Source organism: Ochlerotatus camptorhynchus, unplaced genomic scaffold, assembly GCF_037179485.1.
Source record: "Ochlerotatus camptorhynchus isolate MF236.1 unplaced genomic scaffold, CSIRO-AGI_Acam_v1.1 ptg000444l, whole genome shotgun sequence".
Taxonomy (NCBI): Eukaryota; Metazoa; Arthropoda; class Insecta; order Diptera; family Culicidae; genus Ochlerotatus; species Ochlerotatus camptorhynchus.
In genome coordinates, this window is record NW_027040930.1 from 88,556 (window position 1) to 106,964 (window position 18,409).

The following is an 18,409-nucleotide window of genomic DNA, read 5'->3' on the forward strand; positions in this document are numbered from 1 at the left end:
GGAATCGGTTCCGGATATTCCAGATCATGGTTCTGAATGGTAAAATTTGATATCTCTCATAACCATATTATGCGACATATAAAATCACATCTACTCGACGAAATATGATAAATGGAATATTAAACGGCATCCATAAGCCATATGGCCATCGTAGAACCGGTTCCGGATGTTCCGGATTATGGTTCCACATGGTTAAATTTGACATCTTTCATAACCATATCAAGCGACATATCAAATCACATCTACTCGACGAAATATGACCAATGTCACTCAAAACTACAACCATAAGAGCCATATGGCCACCATAGAAACAGTTCTGGATATCCCGGATCAAGGAACCGTATGGTTAAATTTGATATATCTAATAACCATATCAAACGACATACCAAATCACATCTACTCGACGAAATATGATCAAATATGACCTCCGTAGAACTAGTTCTTGATATTCCGGATCATCGTTCCACGTAATCGAACCATCTCTCATAGCCACTTTAGAAACGGCTCTGGATATCTGGATTTTTGTTGCATATGGTCGAAATGGTTATGACAAGTGAAATATAAAATCACATGTTCCACATAACCAATAACACTCAAAAAATTATACATATGCCGTGGATACACTTGTATGGCAAACTATGAGCATGAGCATTATTTGTATAATAAATTATGAGCACATCCGTGGTTACACTTGTATAGTTGTAGGATGTACTCATAATTTATTATACAAATAATGCTCATGCTCATAGTTTGTCATACAAGTGTATCCGCGGCAATATAACCATATGGCCATAGTAAAACTAGTTTGGATATTTCTGTTTATCATACGACACATCATCAAATCATATCTACTCGACGAAATATTTATCACTACTTGTTTTTGGCCAGTTCTCAATTTAGTGTTCTTTGATCACTTTCACATTTTTTCCAACCCGAAAAATTCATAAACAGGACTGGAAATCGAACCAATGACATTCAAATGAAAAGTCATTAATCATAATGGAAAAAGTGAGGACGGCTTCAGATATAAAAAAAAAAACGTTTGGGTGCAGACAAATCCGTTTTCTATTAATTTTGATTCTAAGATTATTTGGTATCAATGGTCATTATTCAGGGGTTGGGAAGCATGTAAAATATGTATGAATGAATACCTTCACGGGGAAGGTGGTTCTACATTCTTTATACTGATATCTCTTTCAGTCAGCAAGTTTCATATACGCGATTAGAGGAAACATTCATCTACCTGATAAGACCATAAGACAAGTTTTAATCATATGGCTTTATGGTTTTCGTTTTGAGAGCCATTGGTCATTTCGTTAAATAGATGAGAAGTTGAGAAAACTTAACGTAAATTTCGAAGAGAAACTAAGGGAAAAGCATTCTGAGGACAGATCCAAGAAAATTTATAAGAAAGGTCCAAGTGAATTAATCATATTGTCGAGCAATTTTAGGACCATCTTCTACCAGCGATTTTATGCAAATTTATCGAGGTTCTGTTGCCTGCTTGCTCAGGGATTGAAGGATATCAGGGTCGTTAAACTGCTTATAACTCTCATCCACGTAAGGTCGCTCACATCAAGTAGGAACACGTGAAATGAAGGTACCCTTTCAAAGGTGTTGCTAGATTCAGACACAAATAAACCCACCAGGCTGTACCAAAGTGTGTGCTTAAAAAAACTAATACGAAGGCTTTCCAAATCAATTCGGGAACGGCGAGGCTTAATGGCTCCTTTGTGAGCCCGGAAAGAAGCGGAACAACAACAAGAAGTGGAAGTGCTATGACCTAAGGATGTGCTCTACCTAATAAAGCTATAGATGCAACTTTTCATTTTAACATTTATTTTGTGACGTCACATTGAAAAGGGTTACCTGTGGGCATACCATAGAGGTAACTCTAAGACCACTGGGTCCCGAAGAAAATCATTATTATTTTTGGCTCACTCAGTACCAGGACAACGGTCCCAAGCAGTCCCAAGCTATTTCACTCACCCCTGCATGTTCTGCATGAATCCACACACCCCTGATGTTATCTGTCAAACTTTCATAGCAAATCAAAACAAACATAGTGTAGTAATAGAATTTCAACTAGAATAGGGTACGTTAATCGTTTGCTTGGGACCAATAGGCTACTAAAGTGGTGAGCCAATTTAAAATCGTTAGTTTCGTATTGATTGTTGGGCATACTGCTTCTGGTTGATGATGTAGTTGGTGATCTGGTTGTGTTACTAATGGTGGCGGTTGACGACGGGTGGTGGAGCTGATGATGTTGTTTGCTGGCCGGTATTCATTGCGGATGGAAACTAGCTTCAGCGAGGCAATCGCCGAAAGGCCAACGACTACGATGAACTGGACAATCGGGTGGCGACGACGGTGTGATAGACGTACTGCCAGCGACGATGGTGAACTGGGCAGCGGGATGGCAACGGCGGTGCGGTGGCCGTACTGCCAGCCACGATGGTGAACTAGGCAGCGGGATGGCGACGGCGGTGCGGTTGCCGTACTGCCAGCAACGATGGTGAACTAGGCAGCGGGATGGCGACGGCGGTGCGGTTGCCGTACTGCCAGCAACGATGGTGAACTAGGCAGCGGGATGGCGACGGCGGTGCGGTTGGTATTTGTGCTCCTCACAAAGGATGCCGGCATGAACAATGCTGGGACTGTCTGGAGGTTCCACCGAGATGACTGGTGGACGTTATCGGCGGTCTGCCGATGAGTATGATACGCCGTTTGCCACTCACGCCAGTCGTCCACGTACTTCTCCTTATCCTGCCAAATAATTCCAAACAGAAAGAAAAAAGGCCCACTTCCTGGACCTTTTTCCTTATGTTCCTTTACTTGTATTCGTAGGAATCTCCTTTCTCCTTCTAATTTTTTTTAATCTAGTTTCACAAAACATTCAAAAATTACATTAGAACACTGTTCCTTTCTTCTCCACTACTGGAACTTACAATTTACACAAAAAACTACCACTAGAACAATGAAAATTCCTTTGTTCCTTTGACCACCTGCTAGCACAATGGTCACGCCACTTTCACCGAAGTCGCAAGATAATCAATTTGACTTTCGCGCGCACTTCTCCTTTCGAGAGTTGAAACTAGATAGCCTTCTGCTTTTGGAATTTTATTTCTTTTAACTGCTTTTCGGCACCACAGGGCCCATGAAATGCCGAAGTTTGACCTTTCGGCCTGGTTGGTTCATTTTTCTTCCTCATGCGCCACCTGTGATTGAGCTAAACAACTGGGCGGGGAAGTATTTCGCCCGTTCGTTCAAACTCCTTGACACTTGCAACACACACATGGAGAATCGTGAGAGTGGAACAGGCTCTCTCACTTGCTAAGCCTACACTCAAAGATAAATTAAATCATAAAAGCTTAAAAAGTATGCAGTTTCCCGCTTCATCTTATTGAGTCCGAGCCATGATTACTTCGGCTATAGTCATGCATGATTAAAATCGAAATAATCTTTCCAGTATTAAATTTTATTCTTTTTGAATACTGATATATAATCAAAAAAGATTAAAATTCATTAAAAAATTATTAAAATAGAATCTAAAATGATTAAAATTTATTCAAAAAAAGATAATCTACAATCTAATCAACCATGATTAAACTGGGATTAATATCAGATGCTTATTTTTTAATCATTCGATATGATTAAACGGAGTTTAATGTCAAATTGATTAAATTTCAAGCAAAATGGGAATAGTTCAATTTATCAGTGTACAGATGAGAGCCACTGTTCCAGGGTGTTAGTTTATTTATTTTATTTCAGGTGGGACTGTTACAGGGAGGGAGGTTTTGGACTTGTGGAGGAGCCAACAAGTAAACATTGGAACCAACGGTTACAGCTCTGCAGAAGAAGTAACAATTAAAAAAAAGCGTGCATTCGATACAAACTGTATTTTAATGAATTGAATTCCAAGGCAATTCTCAAGATAGTTCCAGGATTATTAACTCATTAATTTTCTTAAGTTAATGCTTGTGGGAATTATTTATTTAAATCAATGGTGGATTTTAAGACATTTCTTGAGATTATTCTTAAGAAAACCTGCGAAGAGTTCACATGAAATAACCAATGCATTTTGGACTCTGAAAATTTGTCAAGATACTGTTCACCAAAAATAGTTTGAAGATCCAACTGATGAAGAACTTAATTTTATTCGATATTCTGAATACAATAAAATAATGTCTTGAACATAGATTTATTACCGGATATAGAGCTTATTAGAGCTTGACCCTACCTCGCTATGGACTTGTCAGTATCGGTTCAGCTGCAAAAAAATGCTTTCTAATTGGACCGATGTTGCTCGAAGAGGAACAGATATTAGGGCAGTCTTGTGAAAAACCAAGATCGATTGATTTTTATCCTTTCAGTATTGGGCAAATTCTTATGTACAGAGTCGAATTTAAAACTGACAGTGACCAAATCAAATAGCATAGCGGAAACTCGTGGCATTTCATGCCACCAATATGGATCATCAGGCCAGCATAGTTTGTTTTTGAAACTTGCACAGCAAAAACATAATTTTGATATCACATCAAAGTGGATGCACTATAATTGTGTCAAAAATATGGTATAATATTACTCCCCAAAAAGGACAAAATTATCATTAATACAGTGCATGAACTGGAATTACGCTGCTTTTACTGCATTTGTTTATTGTTGTGGCCACAATTACTACATTGTCATGATTGAAGTGCATCCTCTTGGATGTAATATTTAAATTTATTTTTTGCTGTGTGGCTCGTTCGTTAAGAATTTTTAAATGTTAGCGGGCTGATGCCCGGTTCGTGTTGATGAGTGTTTTATGTGTGGTTTCAAATGAACTACCCATTAATCATATGGAAAAGTTAGTTTTTTTTTTCAAACACGTGTAATCAAACGTGCGTAATAACGTTTTCAAAAGTTTTTTATCCTTACTTTTTTTTAACGTTTATTTATTGTTATCCTCACGTTGATGTTTTATCGATATTGGATTAAATGATATCGGATATCGTATCGTATCGATATCTGCTCAGCCCTACATCTTACCCTATATTGTCATTTTTACACATTTTTTTTAATTACTACCAAACGTGCCACTATTTAAATGTTGTCCTGGAGTGGTACGAAGCCAACGGGGTCACTTTCGTACCCAAGGACATGAACAACCCCCCTTTAAATCTGGGGAAGACATGAAGAAAAAGTGGGTTTCCATTCAGAAGAAGCTGCAGCCAGATGTTTACGACTGAGCAATCGTGCTTCGTCAGATTTTTCTTTAAATTAAATATACCCACTACAGCTTATTTCGAGGCGGTTATATCATAGAGGTAACTCTAAGACCAGAAGGTCCCGAAGAAACTTGCTCAACTTTTTGGCTCAGCTCTGGTACTCTCTTCGGTCCCAAGCTAATCGATGCACCCCTCGAAACATAGAAAATCCACGAACCCCTCATTTTATCTGTCAAACTTTCATAGCGAATCAAAACAAACATAGTGCAGTACTAGAATTTCGTCTAGAATGGGGTACGTTAATCTATTTGCTTGGGACCAATAGGCTAGTCAAGTAGTGTGCCAATTTTAAATCGTTAGTTGCCACTGGTTGGTTATATGCTGGTTAATACGCAGCCATTCCATGGCAAAATTATACAGTGGTTCTAAGATATTCGTAAAAATTGATAGTTTTGTTCCTTATCACAAAATATTAGACCTGTATTTTTTTTATTTTGTCATTAGGATGACCATTTCCATGTTAGGGTGGTCCAAAAAATCGTTTTTGACGTAGGATTACGTCTTTCGGCAACATATTGGGGGTGCAATTTAAAAAAACCAAAGTCGACCGCATAACGAAAAGTGGTTAGGATTTGACCACTTATAACTCTGTCAATAGCGGATGGATATTAATTCTAAACAAAGCAATCGATTGGATTTTTTTTTAATATCTTTATTAAGGAGACTCACAATCGATTGGAATAACGTCTACGAATCTGCTAAAATGAACACTATCAATTTTTTAAAAGGTCACTATTGAAAATTGCACGCATGTGCGACTGTTGCTATAATAATGATAAATTATCACCGATTGATTGCGAAAGCGCTTTCCCTAACACAGATTTAAAAATCGAATTCACTCCGGTCTCACCGCGTGTTTTCCAGTACAAGACAAAAGGCTGCCCGCAAGCACGAGCTGCAGCCCACAGAGCGATCCATTCGCCGAAGAAAGAGGAAGATGTTGCACCGCTACTGATCAGATTTCAGTTGCTTGTTGTGAGATGCTGTGGGCCATATATGCCAAGTGCGTCACCGTTTCAAACAACATACAGCTCGCCAGCTTCATCTGTGTTGAACACCTCGCGCCGCCGGTATTACCTCTCACCCCAGCAGGCCTGGTTTCAATCACAGTGGGCGCCGCCGAGATGTTCTGAGGCATAACATCTCTGATCACGCCTTCCTTCGAAAGGGAGGTAAGTTGATGGGTCGATAGGTAGAGTCCAGGTGTGGGAGCTGCCTCCCTGGCGTCGGTAGCATTGGTGCTCAGCATGGAAAACAAGATTTTAAACAGGACTTAAAATTTGCATCAAAAAGCATAACCGTAAGTACCGTCCGGTATGTTCAGCTTCTGTGATTGGTGTGTTTTCCCTAATACATATTTCATTTCCGCTTCGCTATCATCTCGAAGAACATCTAGGGAAAAAAAATCCACAGCATTGTTCTAAACCGGCTCCCAAGCTTCCAACCCATCGGTCCTTTCAGGACCACAAATGACTGATAAAAAAAAGTTAACTAAAGAGTTCATGTAAGGGCTTGTATCCAAGACATATCGTCCAGGACACCGACAGAGCACATCAAAACAGAACTCTCTAATTGCTTTCGAATTTCAACCTATCGAACTTTTTCTCTGATAAAGAGTTAAGACATAAATTTAATATTTACTTTACTTTTGCTGTGACATCAAAAGTACCTTTCCTACGTGTCTGGGATACAATCTCTTACATTTTTTTTTCATTTTTGAGTTACATATACACTGGAGTCGCTTTTTACGCGGTTTTTTTTACGCGGATTTCGGAATTTACCCGGTTTTTTTTACGCGGATTATGGTTTTTTTACGCGGATTTCAGAATTTACGCGGTTTTTTTAAACGTTTTTTACGTGGTTTTTTTTACGTGGATTTTGGAATTTATGCGGTTTTTTTTTACGTGGGACGTATCACCCGCGTAAAAAGCGACTCCAGTGTATCATGTTTTGGATTTTCACTCAATACTCTTGTGCGACTAGACTATCATGCGTCGTGACTATGTTACAGTTGCTATAAATCGATGGAGACGCATATATTTGGGTTAAAATCAGCCATGAAAATGGACATTATATGCGGATTTTATCAACCTTGTTCTTAAATATATGCACAGCACTTCTTGATTGGTGGCTCAAATTGCAAACTAAATTATGTGTATTTTTGGAATTAATTTTATTTAAATATTAAAAATAGTTAAAACAACTGAATATGAACATTTCTCATTTCTTTCCAATTCAACTTAAAAGCAATTCAATGTACAAAGTGATTATTAGACTTGGTTTACGTTTTGCTTTTCATGGTCGATCTCAACCTGATCGAAAAGATCTTGGTACAGCTTTACGAAAAGTACATCAGTAAGCATTTTTTCGCTCAACTTTATCCGTCTGTCCGTAAGAACAAGACCAAGTGCTCTAAATGCACGCTCTGCTGTGCACGGAACACGGTGAGCAACTGGTGCCAATCTGTATAGTTGAAGCTCGCTATTTTTCTGCTGTTCCCAAAGCACAAGCACGTTGCACCCAGTTAAAATCCTTGGCCGGAGGGCAAGTTCCTTTAATTTCTTCTCAATGATATTAGTCTTGGAGGGAATGCTTTTTGCGCAACATAGCTTCCACGCGTCTTACATATGATGACTGTTAGTTCGGAGAATCCCTGTCCTCGTGCAATGGAGCCTCTGCCGTATGGCGAAGTTTTTCCCACAAGCTCAGAATTTGTTCAATAGCTACACATTTGTTTTCCTCGGTGAGAAATTCTGAGCCACCATAATTGATTCGTGGAAAAAAAATACACGGCAGCTAGGAAAGATCCTCTAGGGCTGTTCATGGCTGTGACTAATGCCACCGCGATATAGTTGTTAGACGATTCTTCAACTCTAAGAAGACACTAGAGCAAAATGAGATAAAGATCCCCCATTGTCGATTCATTTTGCAGGGAAAGTGTGGCAAAGTAAACTGGACTAAATGCTTCGACGAAGTTATCAATGAGAGTCCAATCTTCTGTAGTCATGATCAGCTCATTCTTTTCATACACTTGCTCAGTGATGAATGTCTTGTGTTCCAAAATGGAGCATGCGGAATTCTATCTGGTGTCGCAATCCAGTTTTGGGATTGAAACTTGACTTCGTTCGAACAACTTTCGGAAGCTAAAAAAAAAAGTTCATGCAATGCATTTTCTTTGATTTACTCACCGTTTGAGTTCGCAGTTGTTTTACCAACGTTTGAATCGTTTTCAATCTTTCCTTCAATTTCAAGGACTTTATCGCGTCGTATACACACAGTTGAAGTGTATACGCAGCACATCTTACGCTGTCCACAATGGCATTCGCAATCACATTGATGACATTTTCTTCATCGATGTTCCCTTCTAGGCTATCAGTGGTTTCATGCTGGTCCGTTTCATCGCTAAAGCTGAACTCATCATCATCAATATTGATACCGCCAAAGCGTTTCGTAGAACTTCGTACATCAGCCTTCAAAAAATTTGCCCCGTTATCCGTAGTGACCGCAGCACACGGATTACTTCGGATTTTATATTGTGTGACACATTGATATCGTACACGGCCAACGTTCTCAGGACGAATTTCCCATCGCGTAGAAAGTGGATACAGACGGCCAATACACTTCGTCCTCGCCTTTTTGCAGCATCGAGCTTTACGCAAATGGTCTGTCCTCTGAATTCATGTGTAATTTTCTTTCGAAGCGATTCCACCGTGAGCGTGACGTGATCCAGGATATTCCGACGATTGATTTTTGCGTTTTCAGTTGGACCTAGCACGTTTATAAAATCTGCTATCCGCGGCTGTTCCAACACACGGAACGAAAGGCCTCCTGAAGTTACCATCTGTGGTGACCTCCAATATCCTTCGTTCTGCCCATCTTAAAACTTCACGTCTGCTCGTGGCAAGTGTCGTCGAGTGAACCCCGATAACTTTTCCTGGCTGGTCCGAAATCTGCACGGCTCGTCGAAGGTTTCGCAAGAGAGAGAGAATGCACAATGTTCTCAAAATCTCCCGAGCATAATGCTGCACGATGGCAAAGGCGAACGAACCCTTCCATGGTACGCGCACGGGCAGTCAGTCAGAAATTATTCGGCTTCCCAATCGAGAGACGGAAAGGGAAAGAGAGAGAGAGAAAGAACTCTCACCGCTCGCATCGCACTGTAAGTGTAAGTGTAACTCGTGTCGTTTCATCCAAACCGCCTGAAGGTGTTGGTGATCGCTCGTATACCGTATGACGTGCAAAACGAGGACTGGTTGACTAGAGACTTTAAAGAGAGACAAACCGATACCAGAGTCTAGGATGAATGAGAGTCCGTGGAAAAGCATAATGGAAGTAAGAGAGCCAAAGTACTGGAATCAAGGCCGATATTTGCCTGGATTTATTTAGGCTGAAATGAAATAATCTAATGTTTATGTTTTGTTATATTTATTCAACTTTCAAGTGCCTCGCTCATCTCCCACACCATCTTGACGCAACACTGTGTTATAAAGTTTTGGTCGATGGCAACTGGTACAGCAGGAATTATCCGCATCTGAGGCTCCTCGACATTGGAACTCAGATGCGGATAATTCCTGCTGTACCAGTTGCCATCGACCAAAACTTTATAACACAGTGTTGCGTCAAGATGGTGTGGGAGATGAGCGAGGCATAGCTAGTAGCATGTCCGTGTACTCACGCTGGTGCAGGTTTTGAAGATGGCGTTTTAGGTTACTAATTTTATCCACAGTTTTTTAGTTGATTGTCATAAAACCTGCATTTTGGATGAGCTCCTTCCTCCCGCAAGAAAGCGTTAAAAATTGCGTCTATCATTTCCCGCGACAGGGATAGGGGGTCCTTTCGGATACGGATGAGTTGGCCATTTTCAAACTGTTGGAACTTATGAATCACTGGGTGAAAGTGAAAATACTATATATTATATACACTGATACAAAATCCATTGGCAAAAATACTATATTGCTGGTTTAAATTAAATACCCTCACCAATAGATTTGTGCAGAAAACAATCTCATTTAATTTTACTATTATTTCTATCAAAATTACTATGCATTTTGAGCAAGCATAGTAGTTTCGTCAGAATCATAGTAAATTGTTTTACATTCGTAGTCAACTATACTGAATTCATAGTAGATTTAACAGTAATAAGCGCGGTTATATTGATAATAAGTGTTTTCTGCAAAATAGTATTTCTAACTATGATCCTTGTTTCAGTGTAGGATTATATAGGATTGGGCGGTCTTGGATCGATATTTTTCATCCCGATTTCCGATTTTTCGTATCGATTCTTTGTCGACGAAAATATCGAAAAAAAAAATCGATTTTTCTTTCGACCTTTTAGATCTTCAAAAAAAGTAGAAGGGTCTGTGCCTAGGGGCACGAACGAAAGCTAGACGTAGGACCGCTAGTGGACGGAATAAATGTGAAAAGCATTTAGTTATTTTAATTGATCAATTATCTATTATCTTATTTTGAATTGTAGGCATACCAAATTTGTAGAAATATTTTTCAAAGAGAAAGTTTATTAAGAGAATCAATCAAAATCACTTGCACCCCTGCTTCCAAGTTTGGTTACAAGATTACAACTCTGGAGAGCATTTTGTGTGGTCGTTGGGGGCTTGTGGTTCTGAATATGGACAAACAAGCACAGATAAATTCTATTCCAACTCTTTACTGATGTAAGCTTGATGGCCCTGAAAAGGGCCGTTTTATTGAAGAGGACATCCATGGCCACTTACGCTTGGCGTGTTTAGTGTAGGTGACAGCATTACGGACCTCATTTTCCAGGAACACTTTCAGCACACCTCGTAGATCAGACCGGATATACGTTTGACACCACCACGGTGAGCCAGGCGACCGATGGCGGTTATCTCGAAGAACTTTGCGATGACGCTGGGCGCCTCCTTTACCAGACCTTTTCCTCCTTTGCCACGACCAGTCAATTGTTGCTTGTTAGGTGTGAAGGAGTGGACTAGCCACCACCTTCCTACTGCTGCTATTGCTGTTCACCACGCCGTGCGAAGCAAAAATGAGCTAATGCCATACAGCAGCGCTCCTTTATATCTTTTCAGGTTAAAGCAGAATGATGTGCATAATGGTATAAAAGCTACAAAGACTCCTCCTATTATGAGTAGTTTGCTATCAAGTAGCGACACTGGCTCTTTTCCTTTTGCGTACACGGCGAATGAGAACGACCCAAATTTGAGTTTAGTTAACTCATAATCGCCAAAAGTGCGGGAACTCAGCGATGAGTAAATTTGTCTCATGGTTTCCTGTGGAAAACCTAAAATATCTGCCAGAAAATGATGAAATTGACGAAAATTTTATTCAGTCCCAGAGTAGTACCAATAGACTGAGTGAATCCAATCTTTACTTTTCTCAAATTCGGCAATTTTTCCCTGGAAAATCCTGGGAAAACATGAGGCAAATTTACTCATCACTGAGTTCCTGCACTTTATTTCTTATTTCTGAGATAACTAAACTCAAATTTGGGTCGTTCTCCTTCGCCGTGATATCACCTTGAAAGATATCGCCGCCGATGGTTAGCGTGATTACCTCTCACCCCAGCAGGCCTGGGTCAAATCTCAGTCAGCGCCACCGGCATGTTCTAAGGCATAACATCTCTGATCACGCCTATCTTCGGGAAGTAAAGCCGTTGGTCCTTGGTTGAGTTGATGGGTCATTGGTAGGGTCCAGGTGTGGGAGCTGCCTCCCTGACGTCGGGCATTGGAGCTCAGTACGGAAAACAAATCTCGCGTCACTTTTCAATAGGTCCTATCTACATGGAGAGATTCTCTCCATCGGCACTCTCTTTCGTAAATAACTCGGCTTCACAAATGTTTCCTGCCGTCTTCGTCGAATTAGATGCTAGATTGTTGCTTCTTCCATCGAAAATATCCGGCCGTGGCGATTCAAAGTTGATCAAGGTTGATCAAAATTATTTGTATCCCTGCTTCCAGTTTGATCACATGAGCATTTTGTGTGGTCGTTGGTTTTGAATATGGACAAACAGGAATATGAATTCTATTCCTACTCTTTACTGTAATAAGCTTGGTGGCCCTGAAAAGAGCCGTTTTGTTGCCAAAGTTGGTGATGATTTAACCTCCGAAACCAAACAAAGTGTGTCTCTGTCACTTCAAAACGTAGTTGACATTCATGGCCGCTTGCGCTTGGCGTGTTTAGTGTAGGTGACAGCATCACGGACCTCATTTTTCAGGAACACCTTCAGCACACCTTGTAAATCAGACCGGAGATACGTCAGACGACGGATGGTAGTTATCTCGAAAAATTTACGTTTGGTTATATTACGCAATTAATCATTTTGTCAAGCTTCTGCATTCATGTTCCATCAGATGTCACAGCTGTTGTTTGCGGTGACATCTATCGGAAACTTCACACAATCTGTTTTCTTATAATTGTTCACAGAGGACACTGCAGTGCAAAACATGTCTGTTACCTCTATATATGCATTTACTTTAACATTTGAAGTCCCTCCTTTTTTACACATTCTGCACACAAAATAGCTCACCCCTCACAGAATCTCCGGCCGAATTTTATGTATGGGGCGGGGCATAAAGTATCTTTTGAGCAGAATATGTAAAAAAGGAGGTACTTCAAATGTTAAAGTAAATGCAGATATAGAGGTACCAGACATGTTTTGTAGTGTCAGGTACTCTATTATGTAATCTGTGAAAGGGAAATCACAAAACGAGTGTCAAAAAAATACATGCCATGTTGAGAGATTGAGGTCGGGAGAGCAAATTTTCTCTCTCAAATTTGAGTGTTTTGGCTCTCTGGGAGCTGGTAGTAAATCAGGTAAAACTGTATGGGGAAAAATCATTTTTATTTAATTGTAGCTTGTTTAACAATAATTTCCGGGAAAAAATTGAACTACAAAGTCCCTGATTAATTTCTTTAGGTTGTCGTTCACTTTTTTTGACCTGATTATGCACCGAACCAAATTATCCCACTTCTCTCAATTTTAATATGGGGATTTTTATCACTTCCTACCAGCGGAACAGCGCCATCTCTGTGGAAAATGTTCGAACAAAATGATTAATTCCATCCTCCCTATTCGCACGCGCCCGAGGATCGGAGGCGAATGCCACTTCGACTTGTTTCGTCTACTTTCTACTCTCTGACGACTGTGCTGGGGAAGCAGCATATGCATGTAGGTAATTGGTGGATTTCTTAGTTAATTCGACGCTTTTGGACAATGCAGGACATTTACCAGTTTTTCAATAGTTTCTTGTTGAAAATCAACATTCAGAAGCATTGTTATCGATGCGTAGCCATATTTATGATCGATTGGTGATAAAATTATTGAAATTGTACCAGGGGCAGCTGAGTTATTAACGTTCAAAATCTTTCTTAATTTGTTACATGTTCCATTTTCGGTTTTCACAAAGTGTACCCTCATATAGAAATCAAAGACGTAGTTCTACGTCAAAAAATCAAAAGATCGATCTACCAAAGAACGATTCTTTGGTACCGATTTAATCAGGGGATCGATTCTAGAGCCAAATATAAGATCGATCTTTCTGTAAAGATCGTCCAATCCTAGATCAATAAACAAGAAACGACTATAGAGATTGCTGACGTTTATCGTACGCACACTACGTCATGTATACGTATACACAAAATGTTTTCATCAGGAAAAAAAAAACTTCTTAGCGGAACATTTTCCCGATGAAAACAAATCACTGACACTATCATACTTTAGCAATCTCTATTATCGGATAAGGGAAAGTTTTCCCTACACGATATGGTGTTGATTTGCGTAACCTTTTGAGAACGATTTGTCTACAAATGCTAAAGGGCCCTTTTCTATTGTTAATCCAGAATTTCTCTGGTGTTCTGATGAGAGGGTCAAGGCCGGCGCACAATGGATACGTTTTCAGGTTTTTTTTTATAGCTAGCTCATGAATTATCTGTCAAAAAACTACAAGGGACAGCCCTATGGGGTTGTACGCAATTGTGGCGCAGGACTACGTGGGGTTATATAATAAGAGTTATTTGTTAACTGCAGCAGGAGCTTGTGTATTGTGTAGTAATAGGAATTTGAGTGGGGTTCTCTCTGTCTATACTCTTTAGTATAACGTGCTTGACATAGATGGCCCACAGCGACTCACGAAGAGCTACTGATTCCGATCAATTGCAGGCAGCCTTTAGCTATTTACTGGAGAACGCCACCACTCACCACGGGGTAATTGAAAAAACACCGTTTGGTGAGACCAGATGGAATTCAACTTTGAAATCTGTGTTAGGGAAATCGCTTTTCGCAGGCAATCGGTGATAATTTTAATTATCATAGCAACAGTTGTACATTGGTTCAATTTTCAATAGTGAAATATTGAAAAATGATAAAGTCTTAATTTTAACAAATTCGTAGAAAAAATTCCTATCGATTGGGGTAGAAAAAAATCCTATCCATCATCTCTAGATCAAAATCAGACCACTTTCAAGCCGCGACCGACTTTGGTTTTTGAAATTGCACCCCCAATGTTGCCTTCAAGAACATGGTATGTTAGATTTAAACAGATCTAGATAGAGCTGGAATTAGGCGTAACACCTTTTTCTTCTTCTTCCTTTGGTTTGTTTTTTCCGTCGATCTTGTTTTCCGTGCTGAGCACCAATGCTACGACGTGCCAGGAAGGCAGCTCCCACACCTGGACCCTACCTATCGACCCATCAACTCATGAACCGGGGACCAACGGCTTTACTTCCCATCCGAAGGAAGGCGTGATCAGAGATGTTATGCCTCAGAACTTCCCGGCGGCGCCGACTGGGATTGAACTCAGGCCTGCTGGGGTGAGAGGTAATCACGCTTTCCACTACACCACAGGCGCCGTTTCGTAACACCTTTTGTAAACAATGACTTCTCTCGATGATTTTTAGGAATTCACGGCACGTCCACACAAACCAACATTGCTGTCGGGTGAAGAAGTCTTATCCCATCTGATTTTGATGTTGATTTGCGTGGGCGAGCCTTGGCTTTCAAGACATCATTGAAAGAAGTCATGGTTTACAAAAGCTGTTACGCCCTAATTCCGGCACTATCTTGATATGGGAACTGACATCCGATTGATGACCTTGACAAATGTCCAAACAGAACTTTTTTACAAATTTATGGTGGTCCTGAAAAGGACCGTTTTGTTGTGATGGTTGAGTAATGCTGAGCTATTAAGGTGTTAAACACATATGAGGCTGGTGAGCTGTATGTTGTTTGGAATGGGGGTGACGCGCTTGGCATAGATGGCCCACAGCGACTCACGAAGAGCTACTGATTCCGATCAATAGCGGTGTGGCTTCTTCCTCCTTCTATGGATGCCCAGGTGGGCTGCAGCTCGCTGCTTGCAAGCAGCCTTTCGTTGTGTACTGGAGAACAATGTTCAACGCCACGCGCCGAAAGCACTGCTGATGATGCCGACGACCGGACACCACCACACACGGTGATTGGAACTGAATCCGATCAGCGGTAGAGGACAGCCTTGATAGCTAGCTGCTTGCGGGGAGCCTTTCGTTGTGTACTGGAGTACACCACTACTCACCACACGCGACGATTGAAACCGTTTGGTGAAACCGGATGGAATTCAAGTTTGAAATCTGTATTAGGGAAATCGGTTGTCGTAGGCAACCGGTGATAATTTTAATTATCATAGCAACAGTTGCACATTCGTGCCATTTTCAATAGTGACATTTTGAAAAATGATTAAGTTTTACATTTAATAGATGCGTAGAAATATTTCTGATCGAATGGTGATAAAATTATTGAAATTGGTCCAGGGGCAGCTGAGTTATTAACGTTCAAAATCTTTCATAATTTTGTTACATGTTCCATTTTCGGTTTTCACAAAGTGTACCCCCATATAGAAATCACAGACGTAGTCCTACGTCAAAACCCGAAAACGTATGCATTGTGCGCCGGCCTTCAGTCCTCCACGCACAGAATGACACTTGCTTATGGGATTTTCACATAGGAGTAAAGAGGTACAGTATCGCAAGTCTGCTCTAAACTATTCTATGAGGGAATTAAGAATAAACATAGGCGCAACTGTGAGAGGTGGTTTCAGCTGTGCTAGCTTGCACTACCGTGAGAACGCTCCATTTCAAATTTTAATGTTTTTAACATTCATACCATTTTGATAGACTGAAAATCTATTCCATCTGCAATATAATTAAAGATATCAAAACTAGAATCGAATTCTGATCGATTGGAAGTTGTTCCATCATAATCGGTCAAGAAACAATTAAAAGGGAGCAATGTCCAATTTTCTAAATGGAACATGTTGGGTACGCAAAGAATAAAGGTTTTACTGAAGAGTTGGGGGTTAAAATATACCCAAATCTATATCTAGGGTATCAAACATTCTGTTTATGTGACAAACCATTTTTTTCCTCCTGTTTGTATGTGACTTTCCCAGAGTGCTCTCCTACGGATTATCAACAACAAATTTCATATGGAATAAGTTTTGTCTTCTACGGATATATATACTATAATTACAATCAATAAAAAATCCCTTCGAGACGGTAGGTCAGACAGCCATGCTTGACATACACAGTTTTGGTCACGAACTGCTCATTTGCAAATAACTTTGCACAAAGCTGACAAAACATAGTTCTTTTTGAAGCAGTAGATATAATAGAGTTTAAGCTTGTTATAAATTCGTAAAAAGGTAGATTTTAATTCTAGTAATAAACGGTATAGGCCAGAGAACTACTTTGGCATAAGCGCCCATTTTGGGCCAGAAAAGCAGAAAACATAAAATAAATCCATGATTTCGGCGTTAACAGGTAAATTATGCGTTTGGTACGATACTTTAGTTAATAAGTTACCAAACGAAGTCAATAAGAACGCGTGATATGAGTGTTTGGACCCGTTATTCTCAAAAAAAAAAAAAAAAAGCAGGGGCTCGACCGAATCAATTTTTATCTTTTTCCGATAGGCCGAAGTAAATTAATTGGCGTTTCAATGGCGTTTCAATGTGTTAGACCGAGTTTGGCGTCCAGCCATCAGTCATAATAATATTCCGTTTGGTGCTAAACTACGCAAGATTAAGAAAGACTAAGTGCGGGTTATGCTTAATAGGCCGGAAATGGGGTAGTTAACCCTATGTTTTAGCGTTGCAAAAATGAAGTGAGAAATGCTCGTTGCACATCTTGGACTTGAAATTTAAAAAAATCATTGGTGTTGATTCAAATGTTAAGATTTACCTACTCTTTGCATATCTATAGTAAACTATGATCCTAATCTATAAATTACTTTAAAGATAAACACATTTCCACAACAGAGTGAAAAGTTATTAACAAATGAGCAGTTGGTGTGTACAACTGTGCATGCCAAGCATGCAGACAGCAATGAAGGGAAAATTACTTACCGGCTAAGATTCAATTACCTGAAGGTCACCGAATTCTTCTTATAATTTTTACTGCTGCTGCTGGCGCCGCAGGCACCGCCAAAGCTGTTGTTGTTGCCACCGATGCCGTTGCTGTTGCTCATGTTTACCTCAGGGCAGGTTTTTGTCGACTAATTGGTGTTCACACTATATCACTTGCTTCCTTTTCAAGTTGATCTGCCAGCTATAGCAGGTCAACAAATGACTGGTAGTTCTCGGCAGTAGGGACCGAACTTGATCGAAAGAGATTTTTTTTTTCGTCCTCCTGAGTACTTTATACTCCAACTATAACAAGAGCTGTATACAGTTCCACTTGACTACACAACCGGTTAGATATGATACCGTTCATCGCCGAAGCTGCTCAGTTCTACATTGAGCAGATGAGAGGTGACATTGCTGATATCGAGCACCGAACAGCCTTCATTGTAATAAAATATATCACTAAATTAGGACGAGCTGATAGATTGTCGTGTACGGAAAAATACTGATGTACGATTTGCGTATTGTAATCGAAGAAGAAATTGTATATTTGGGTTGGTGTAGCAGGCATAAGTTTGAATTTAATTTGTAGTCTGTATAGTTTGCATCTATGAACAAGTAGAGGGAATCTTTCTTGCTTTCTTCATATTCCTTAGCAGTTGCGTGCAAATTGGAATATTAAATATGACTGCTCTAAGGTTATGATTCTTTCATGTATAAAATTTACTTTAACTCATTGCACAGTGGTCCCAAAGCTGCAGTTAGGAGGAA

The 18,409-nt window shown here is 40.0% G+C and overlaps 1 protein-coding gene across 3 annotated transcripts in view; it reads right to left on the minus strand.

Annotated features, from left to right (window-relative positions):
- The window catches only part of LOC135711928 (proton channel OtopLc-like), a 57,063-nt gene extending 39,026 nt beyond the window's left edge, over positions 1-18,037 (minus strand). The window contains exon 1 of one of the 3 annotated variants that reach the window (XM_065234903.1): positions 17,660-18,037. In XM_065234903.1, the coding sequence (XP_065090975.1) occupies positions 17,660-17,763 (104 nt within the window). In that variant the 5' untranslated portion in view covers positions 17,764-18,037. Of the gene's footprint in view, positions 1-17,641 lie in introns of all 3 variants that reach the window. The other 2 variants (XM_065234902.1, XM_065234901.1) reach the window with 2 other exon arrangements.
- Between the last annotated feature and the right edge of the window lie 372 nt (positions 18,038-18,409).